This window comes from Callorhinus ursinus, unplaced genomic scaffold (genome assembly GCF_003265705.2).
Source record: "Callorhinus ursinus isolate GAN/ISIS: 27379988/994484 unplaced genomic scaffold, GSC_fseal_2.0 scaffold41, whole genome shotgun sequence".
NCBI classification, from domain to species: Eukaryota; Metazoa; Chordata; class Mammalia; order Carnivora; family Otariidae; genus Callorhinus; species Callorhinus ursinus.
This window is the reverse complement of record NW_027397103.1, coordinates 4,904,469-4,914,623: the sequence shown is the minus strand read 5'-3', so window position 1 is coordinate 4,914,623 and position 10,155 is coordinate 4,904,469. Positions and strand designations below refer to the sequence as shown.

At 48.9% G+C, this 10,155-nt stretch overlaps 1 protein-coding gene across 6 annotated transcripts in view; it reads right to left on the bottom strand.

The window, feature by feature from the left end:
* FBXO21 (F-box protein 21) overlaps positions 1 to 10,155 on the bottom strand; it is a 52,804-nt gene that overhangs the window by 13,481 nt on the left and 29,168 nt on the right. For 2 of the 6 annotated variants that reach the window (XM_073881052.1, XM_073881050.1), the window contains 4 exons: positions 9,647 to 9,826; positions 8,222 to 8,354; positions 1,461 to 1,672; positions 1,262 to 1,372 (listed from right to left, as the gene is read on the bottom strand). In XM_073881052.1, coding sequence (XP_073737153.1) covers positions 1,262 to 1,372; positions 1,461 to 1,672; positions 8,222 to 8,354; positions 9,647 to 9,826 — 636 coding nt within the window. The remainder of the gene's footprint in view (positions 1 to 1,261; positions 1,373 to 1,460; positions 1,673 to 8,221; positions 8,355 to 9,646; positions 9,827 to 10,155) is intronic. The other 4 variants (XM_073881051.1, XM_025889439.2, XM_025889441.2 and 1 more) reach the window with 4 other exon arrangements.

The following is a 10,155-nucleotide window of genomic DNA, read 5'->3' as shown; positions in this document are numbered from 1 at the left end:
AAATAAATAAATAAATAAATAAATAAATAAATAAATAAAATAATGGTTTGGTTCTCTTAAGCTCATGTCCTTACAAACTTAACTGCGTTTATCCCTGTTAAGCATTTTTCAGGACACTCTTAGCCCCCTTCATAAGCCCCTCTTATCAACAAAGCATACCTCAGTTGGAAAAGAATAAACTTCAACCAACCGTCATGGGACAACTGGTTATCCAAATGGAAAGGGTATCAAGACTCAGGCCTGAGAGCAATGCACAATATTAGTGGGACAAAGGCCTAGATATAAAAGATAGCTTCATGACACAGGACAGGTTTAAGATTCCTTAAACCAGGTATGAAAAATTCAGCCCCTAAAGGCAAAGAGTACTCAATCAAATTAACAGTATTACAGGAGCCAGATCCAAGCAGACTGTTAAAAAACATACAGGGCAACCAGGGCAACAGGAACTCTCACTAGACTGATGTGACGAGATGAAGGAATTGTTTGTCTTTCCTTAGGTATGACAAGAGGACGGTAAATGTACTTGTGAACAACAGAACAAGGCTTTACCTTTTAGGTACACATACTGCAACAGTGACAGAGGGAATGTCTGGTACGGGCCTGGGGAGGTGGGTGGGTGGGGAACAGTGAAGGCTAACCCTCACAATGGCCGAAGCTGGGTATGGGAGCATCTCTTGGTTCACTATACTCATCTCCACTGATGTATGTCTGAAATTTCCACAATGAAGTTGGGGGAAAAAAAAAAAAAGAACGCAATAAAAAAATGAAAAACACTAGCCCCAAACTGGGAAAAGGTATTTGCAACATATACGCATATAGACACTAGCAGCAGGACACAGGCCTACAAACCAAGAAAGACAAATGACTCAAGTGAAAAATAAGAAAACTTGAAGAGGTGCTTCATAAAAGGAAACCTGAAGGAGCTTCTTTTTGTACATTTACCAGTCAATCTGCATAATCAGACTGCAATCTGGGAAATGCAAACAAAAACCACAACGCAATTCTATTTGTCATTTACTACGTAAGTCCATTCTCAAAGGTCTGGCGAGAACACAGGTCAGTGGGAACAGGGACCCTCCCCTCCTAGCCTGCCGGTGGGACGTGCAGCACAGCTGCGAGGAGACAGTCTAATCTCACCCAGTAGCCGGCCACGCACATGCCTGACGACCTAGCAAACCCTACCCACAGCTCAGATTCAAGGGGGTGCAGATGAAAAGCATCAGGACAATGAGGAAATGAGAAAAACAAACTCGCTGCTTACAGATCATCCATTAGAAGACTCGCAGTGAGGAAAGCGAGTCCCTTCCGACAGAACAAAAAGCGTAGATCCGGTTCAGAACAGCTCAGCCTTCGGTGGTTTCTGCAGTGGACACTGGGACTCAGTGGCTCCTGAGACGCGTGCTCGGGGCACGCCGCGCGTCCTCTGCAGCCTCGTGGGGACAGACACCACAGGCACTCACCTCTTATGCTTCATAATGAGCCCAATGGAGTAGCAGACGTCTCTGTGCTTCTCATGGGAGCGCAGCTTCACCTCCACGCCCACCTCCTCCTTCTTGCGCTCAATGTGCTCTAATGTGTGCTGCACCAGATAGCCCACCGCCCCGTGCTGCCCGGGGTCTAGGGTTTGAATGTGCTGGAGGATGTCAAGCACCTTCAAGACAAGACAGAAAGACTAGGAGATAATATTTTCATTTAGGCCTTTTCTTTTTCACGGCACGGGATTTAGACCTACATAACCTGATAAAGGACGGCAAGGCGGGGCTATGCTGATGGCCCATGTGTCTGTGAGTTGGTGGTCTCCCTTCTAAGGCTGGGCACTGGCCCCAGACCTTCAAATCCAACCTGCGGGAACAGGGGAGTTACTTAGAAACATGGGATGCTGGAATAAGCATGGGGAGAGGAGGCCAGGCCTGCCACCCATGGGCACGTCTGGATTAGAGAACTCTGAAAAGGTTCTAACAATCTCGGTCAGTGTGGGGATTCCGTTTTTCATACAGAGAAAGGAGACGATTTTGAACTGCCACTCATCAACTGAGAGGTAAAAGAACTGCTAAGCTGTTTCGGTCCAGATCAAGGGGACATCGGACAGAGCTGCCTCAGCTGCACAAGGTGGAAGGGGCGACATAGAAGCCACCTGAGTGATGCAAATTAGCTGAGCTGATGAAGATGTGTCTCAGGTTCTGAAAGCGTACTGACCGTTTCAATTACTATAACTCCCAGTGGATCGCTGTACTCAAGTGGGCAAGGAGAGACCACGTCTCCGTGGAATGGAAATGACTAAGCAGCTAGCAGCAGAACTGTCTGACTCCAAGGTCACGGTTTTTCCTACTGTACACGGTGCCTCTAAGGTAAAATGCAAATTCAAATAAAGTTTTACACACACACAATCATTCAGCGCCCATTCTATTACAGCATTCAGCAGAGGCTCTCGGACACGTTCCTCCCTGGGGAAGAGGATCTTTTCCTCTTTACGGAGTCCTAAGACAGCACACGAGCAGACAGAATGACCTGGATTCTAGTCCCAGATCCATCAAACTGGCTGGTTTTACCTTTAAATTAGTTTACTCACTTATCAAAAGATGATTAATAACTGTCCTATTTTCCTGATATATTTTGACCCAGTAAAAGTGTTGTGAAAACTAGTTTTTCACAATGTAGGATGTTATTCCAAAAACTAATCTTGCCTTCCAGATTGAGTCTTGCAGGATCTCCACATTCACTGAACACTGCTTCTCTGCTGATCACTGTGCCCAGCCCGTCATGTCTCTTACTTCATTTATTCCTCCCAAGCTGAAAGGTCAGCAGTACTATCCGTGCGGACTTCAAGAAGAGGAATCAGAGACTGTGAAGTTAAAGGAACTTGCCTGAGGTCCCGGGGCTGTGAGGGGAGGGGGGATGTGGACCTAAGGCTGACTCTTAAATCTCACGTCTCAACCACCATCTTACCAAAGCGAGAGCAGGAGCATTTTAATTCACTGTCCAGAAAATGGACCGAATGGTATAACCCTAAGTGCCTCAAACCCAGCTTCAACCAGCAGCAACTGAGAGCCAATTTCCACCCACATCCCACCTCTAGTAGTGTGCTTTCGTTTGGGGGACACAAACAATATTTATCCTTTGTAGCTAAAAGCATGGGATTTGAATGGTGAGCTTCTATTTCCTATGCTTGCATACGGCTTCCCGTGTGTCCCAGACGCAGTTCCCAGTACAGCTGACCCTTGAACAACACGGGTCTGAACTGCGTGGGCCCACTTACACAAGGACTGTTTCTAGCACAAGGCTATAAATCTATTTTCTCTTTGTGATTTTCTTAGTAACATTTTCTTTCCCTTTAGCTTACTTTATTATAAAAATACAGTACGTTTGCCTGTAACACATATAATATGTTCATCAACTATTTGCTATCAGTAAGGCTTCTGGTCAACAGCAAGGTGCTCGTTAAGTTCTGGGGGAGTCAAGTTCTATGTGGATGTTTAACTGTATCAGGGGCCAGCATCCCAACCCCCGGGTTGCACAAGGGTCGACCACAGTTATTACTTTGACTGCACTTCCCAGACATTCTGCAGACACAGCTCCTCTCCTGAACTAGCAGCCCCTCCCTGGCAGATAAGTGGAACAGATGTAACTCTTCTAAGCAAAGAGGAAGTCTCCAACTCACTCAGAGTATCAGGAGGAGAGAAGGTTCAGGGGTAATTACAGCCTCCTTCTCCTGATGTGTGGACAACAGGGTGAAGGGAGAGGGCAGAAACAGAAAAGATACTAGGATGGGGCCCTGGTGTGCTCCTGAAGGACAGCACTGATGATGGGGTGCCATGATGTCTCCAACCAAATGTCTAGGCCAGTAATCCCAGGAGCCCACAATTTTGGGGATAGAGATCTAAGAACGGGGGGGAGGGGTCTATCGCTCATGATTGGCAACCTTTACCGTAAACAGCCAGAGAGCAAATACTTCAGGCTTTGTGGGCCATATGGTCTCCGACTCAACCACTCTTCTCTGCCCCTCGCGGCTGGAAAGCAGCCAGAGACAGAGAGTAAACAAATGGGCTTTATTCGAGATGTGCCTTCAATGAAACCTCACAAAGCCAGGTGGCAGAGTCTGCCGGCCCTGTTCTGTCCTAACTACAGGTTTCCCCTGTGGCTCTCTACGATGTGCTTCGCTTCACACCTCAGACATCCACTTGTGTGTGATCTCAGCTGCTTCTGGGGCTTCAGCCACCGGGTGCTGATGTGGGGAGCCCCTGCCGAATGCCCTCAGGCAGCTGCCCTTGATGGCCCCAGGTTGTATCAAATCCAACATACCCCAAACTGAACACTTTCCCCTGCCCCTGAAACAAGTCTGTTCTCCACTCACTCACTCTTAATGTGGCCAGTCTTCCTTGTTGGAAAAGCTGGACATCCTCTACCTCATTATCTAATGAAGTTCTGACACTTCTTAATCCTACATTCCAACATCTTTTTGAGCACTTACCACGTCGTGGAAATGGTGTTAAGAGCAAGGGGAAGTAGCTACGGTGAAGAACAAAGCAAATGTGGTCCTTGTCTTTGGAGAGCCTAGTCCATAGTGAAGGCACAGTAAACAAGCAGCCACGGTATGCTTACAGAAAGGTCTTCGAAGGGACGAGCACACGGCTGGTGGGCCGGGGAAAGCTGACTGCCGTGGAGGGACCGAGGAAGGGCTTTCAGAGGTGAAGCTGAAGCTCGGCAAAAGGTAGCCAGCAAACGGGACTGAAGGCTAAGGAAAGTGTTTCAGGTGGTGCTGCGAGCCGTGCCAAGGACCAAGGCAAGAGACCAGGGACGAGTGAAGGCCGGGCAGCAGAGCACCAAAGGGGCAACCGTGAGAGCCGAGGAAGCTCAGGCTGGCAGGGCCAGACCCCCGAGAACCTAGTAAGCCTTCCTGCAGAGAATGAGCCGGATCTGCAAGGCACTAGGGTAGACCCTCAGAGGGCTCTGAGCACTTTATGAAAGTGATTCTGGCTGCACTGTGTAAAACGGGTTCAAAGGGTCTAAGAGGGAGGGAAGAGCAGGCAGGCTGCCTTTGCAAGAGTCCAGGAGACAAAGCCACGTGCAGATGGGCAGTGGACATGGGGGGGTGTTGGTCTGGAGCCCAGGATCCAGGCAGGACGTCAGTCAGGAGCTGTGAGCCTACACATGGTAACTGAAGCAAGGAGGCCAGGAGGTACCACCTCAGGGAAAGGTGCAGAGTCAACAGAAGTCTAAGAAACTACCCCGCAGTGAGGAGCCTCTGGGGAAGAAACGCAGGACAGGGAACTAGCAAGAGCCTGAGAACCACAGGCCACAGTCGAAGGCACAGAGCGTTCTGAACGGCGAGCAGTCAGTGATCAAGACAGATAAGGAAAGACAAGTATCTACGGATCTGGCGACAAGAATGGTTTCAGTAAAAAGGGGTCACTGGCTCCCTTGGCAAGAGCGGCGTGTGTGCAGGGGGAATGACTGCCATGTTCCGGGGCATGCGTGGGAGGCAAGGCAGGCGGCCATCACATGGCACGGTTGCACGGCCGGCCAGGGTCTGAGCCCTGCAGGGAGGAGAGAGATAAGGAGGCAGCCACAGGGGATGCCCGCGGGGCTGTCACAGGCGTGCCTTTTATCTTCTCTCCCAAAGATGAGAGATACTGGAGTCAGCAGAATGCTGATGGCGGAGAGCAGAAACAGGGAGTTGTAGACAGAGGAAAACACAGTGGAATCCAGAGCACAGAGGGTTGCCCTGGAAAACTGGAAGGACATCTTCGAGGAGGGAGGTCCGGCAACAGGAAGCAGAACATGCCCGGGTGCGGGCTTCACCGTCACCCCGTAGCCTGCTGGCCCACAGGGGTGAGGTGTGGGGGGGGGCTCAGGTGCCAAACTGCCCTCCCACAGCTCCGGAGCCACTGACACCTGTGTGGGTGGCCTCAGCAGGTTATCCGACTTCTGCCGCCTCAGTTTCATTATTTACAGAATGGCAAAAACCCAGCACCCACCCTACAGGGTCGGAAGGAGGTATGTGCTAAGCGCCAGCGACCTTTTCAAAATGCGGCCATCCTACCTCTCTCCATCACGGCCACAGTGGCCCTGCACTTTGGCCACCGTGACCCAGTGGACCTGTTTCTTAGCTCTTCCTGATTTACTTCACTTGAAAACAAAGTGACTTTCCCATCTTCCCGGTATGGAAATGTTTCCCTTTTACGTAATAAGGCCACACTAATTCCAAGCTATCCAGAAACTGATCCAAAAAATATTTTACACACACTCACGTTTATACGCACAGGTGTTATGTACATACACCCTTGTCCAGTGGGCCTGCAGCACTGAGCTGGCCCACCTTTGTGACATGGACGGGTGGGAATAACCTACTCTTCTGTCCTCTGAAATGTTTCCCACCCTCCAAGGTCCAACTCAAACCCTTGTTCTGGAGAAGAGCCTTTTCTCATTGCTTCAGCGTCCCCTGGATTCTGCCTCCTCAGGAGCCCTGGTTTTGCTGCTGTCTCCGGTGTCACTCCCCGGGCTCAAGGACACACTGACGTAAGGGAGTCACCAGAGCACTGGGGAAAGAGTCACTCTGCATTCCTGATTCCCAAATGAGGGGGTGTCTAGGTGCTCGATCCCAGAAGCAAATGAATGGTCATCTTGAGAAAAAATGTTCTGTGCATAAGCAATTTGGAACTTGTTTTAGTGACATTTGCTTGGCAGGACGGCACTCCTGGAGGAGGATACTACGGTACTTCCCCAGGGGGCATCGTGAGCACTAAACTGAGCCCGTCATCCAAGGTAAGGACGTGAGAGCTCCTGCAGACTTTCCCCCAGAGCAGAGGTTCACCTTACCCCTTCTAAGGCTGATGTGTCATTAAAGTACAGAATTTACTTATAAAAAGCCATCCTTTGAGAGGGTCTCTGCATTCTACAAATTATCACAAAATTCCTTAATTAAAAAAGTGACAGGAATGAGTTTCGTAGACCCCAGAATCAAAAATAAAGTGAAAAAAATAAAAAGACAATTGAGCTCTGGACAAGGGGGTCCTGGGAAGTAGACGGTCACTTCAGTCGAGAATCTAGTTCTACCAGCTCGCAGGATGTTCTGGGAGGACATCTGCTACCTGGACGACACATGGCATCTTAAGACAGGTCCCTCAGGACTTTCCTACTGATGCGCCCGCCCTTCCTTAGAACTATGTGAGATCTCTGAAGTGCAGAATAAATGAGCCAATTTAAATCTATGCAATGTGGGGGCGCCTGGGTGGCTCAGTCATTAGGCGTCTGCCTTCTTCAGCTCAGGTCGTGATCCCAGGGTCCTGGGATCAAGCCCCACATCGGGCTCCCTGCTCCGCAGGAAGCCTGCTTCTCCCTCTCCCACTTGCCCTCCTTGTGTTCCCTTTCTTGGTGTGTCTCTGTCAAATAAATTAATGAAATATTAAAAAAAATAAATAAATCTATGCAATGTGGAGTCAGACTATTTACCACCCTCTAATGACATGAGCATGGCGACATCCCTGTGAGCACTCGGAACGAAAATTCTCTCGGCAGGCTGCTCTAAACAGACAAAATGGATCACTAGCCCATTCCCCGGCAAAGCCAGGGCACGATGGAAATGCGCAGCTGCCTTCCACGCTGGGGCCACTGGACGCACACCCCTGCCGCTTCCCCAGCTCGCTGAGGGGCGTTTCTGGCCACACTCACCGCAGTCCTTTCAGAGGGCTTGCCGCCAGCCGCAGGGGCCATCAGGAAACGGAGAAGCCCAAGTGCAACTGTATCAGAATTCAACAGCTTTCAAAGCCAGAGACAGTCCTTCAAGGCCAGCAGCCAGACCCGAAGAATCCATCTAAGATCCATTTTTTCCTTGTCAAACAGGGGTGTTTATGCACGGTCCGTTTCCATGCTACCAGCACGGCTGGACGGGGAACATTTAAAGTTTTGGTTCCCTATGCAGAGTTGGGGTGACCTGGGGCAAACACATGTTGGGCAGCAGCGGGTAAGTCGCAGAGCTGAGGCCTTGTGGTTCTAGGGGTTTACGGCACGGACCACAAAGAGAACAGGCAACTCCTAGCAGTATAACCAACTTTTTTAGAATAAAAGAGACCAAAAACATTTAACTGATGCGTCAAGATCAGGAGAGTGAATCAATTTATATTTATCCCTCAGGCTAATGCAAGGATAAGCTTCTGAGAGCCGCCTTTCCAGCTAGAATCTCCCTCTCTCAGGCAGGAGCAAAGCAGCAAAGGAAAATAATTACCTTCTCTGGCCAGATCCCCAGGTGGAAGTAGAGCCTGGCCTGAAGGAGGAGGAGCTGCACCTGGTCCGGGTACATTGCCAGATACAGATCCAGCGAGTCTCTCAGGAGCTGGTAGGACTGGTCGATGCCCTCCCTGGCAGGGGAGATAAATCACGGTCTGGCTCTGCTTGCTTCTGAGCGGAGACCCTCTTTTTCAAGGCCCAGGTTGTGAAAGTAATGGACACAAATGCCACACCTGTTCTAATTCTTCCTTTCTGCTCAGCAAATAGTTACAATGATTTTAATAATAATGATAAATCCCAGAAGAAACAGAACTTTTGTACCTGCTTTGGTGATGGGCATTAAAATCGTAAGCACTTCCATCATACAGTCACCTCAGTAACACTGTACATAACTAATAAATTCTGAATAGAGAGTGAACAGAGGACGTTTAGGGCAGGAAAACTGTTCCGTACGATACCACAATGGTGGATACATGTCATTATGCATTTATCCAGACCCACAGAATGCACACCACCAAGAGTGAAGCCGAATGTGAACTGCAGACTCTGTTAATGACCTGGCCGTGACGGTTCATCGACTGTAACTAATGTCCCGCTCTGATGGGGGACGGTGATAGTGGGGGAGTCTGGGGGGCGGGGAAGGCCAGGGGCGATAGGAGAACTCTCTGTACTTTCTGCTCCATTTTCTTATGAACCTAAAATTGTTCTAAAAAAATCTATTTAAGGGGTGCCTGGGTGGCTCAGTTGGTTAAGCGACTGCCTTCGGCTCAGGTCATGGTCCTGGAGTCCCGGGACTGAGTCCCACATCGGGCTCCCTGCTCAGCAGGGAGTCTGCTTCTCCCTCTGACCCTCCCCCCTCTTATGCTCTCTCTATCTCATTCTCTCTCTCAAATAAATAAAATCTTTAAAAAATAAATAAATAAATAATAAAAAAATCTATTTAAAAAGAAACAAAGAATTCTACCATGAGGCAGAAAACTATGACTCCAACATCCCTGTAAGACAAATTTCCTTTGACTCAGAGGCAAAATAGTTTCATACTTTTGTTTCTTATCTAAGTGATAGAAATGTATAAATCAAGAGACAACAAAGCACTTGGACGTGAGAACATCCTGCCCCTTACCCATCTAAAATACTCGTTACTAAAGAATGCTTTCAGTATTAGGGAGAGCTTATGCAAGTGCACTGCGAAGGTGTGAGAGGAGTCACTTAGCACATCTTAAACTGGGACAGCACCATGTCACGGGGATGAGTTTCTTCCCAGAGTGGGTCGACAGCTGTAGATAATCCCAACTGTGCCCCACAGCAGCCACAGCCTCGCCGGATCCACCATTAGCACATCGAATAAAATCCTCTGTAAGGCCATAGGTGCCTCCAAACACATGCACTCAGCACAAGTGCTGGAAAACCAAGAAAACCTTACCGCTTTCCCAGGCTTAAAAGGTTTCCCACCATTCGCTGTAACACCTTCTTCACGTTGACCACCCCGTACAGCGCCGCTGTCACGTGCTGGCCGATCAAGTATTCACACTCCTTTACCGTCAGCTGCTTCCCCTTCCCGAAGGCGTCTATGTAGATGTAGTCAAAGATGTCCAGGCTCGCCCTATGAGAACGGCACACGCAGTTATTAGCCGGATCTCGGGTCAGAGCTGAACAAGGCAATATCTAACCGCCACCCTGCCCCCACACCGGTAAGTAGCTCAAATCAGAGCCTGAATATGAACACAGGAGCATTTCTACTTAAAATATTAAAGCCTTGTCTAAAGTTCAAAATGTGACCCTTTATACATGCCCTGCTGCGTTAAGACTGCAAGACACAAATATGCAGCCAAGAATACTATATCCAGCTAGGCTCTCATTGAAAATTGGAGAGATAAAAAGCTTCCAGGACAAACAAAAACTAAAGGAATTTGCAGACACAAAACCAGCCCT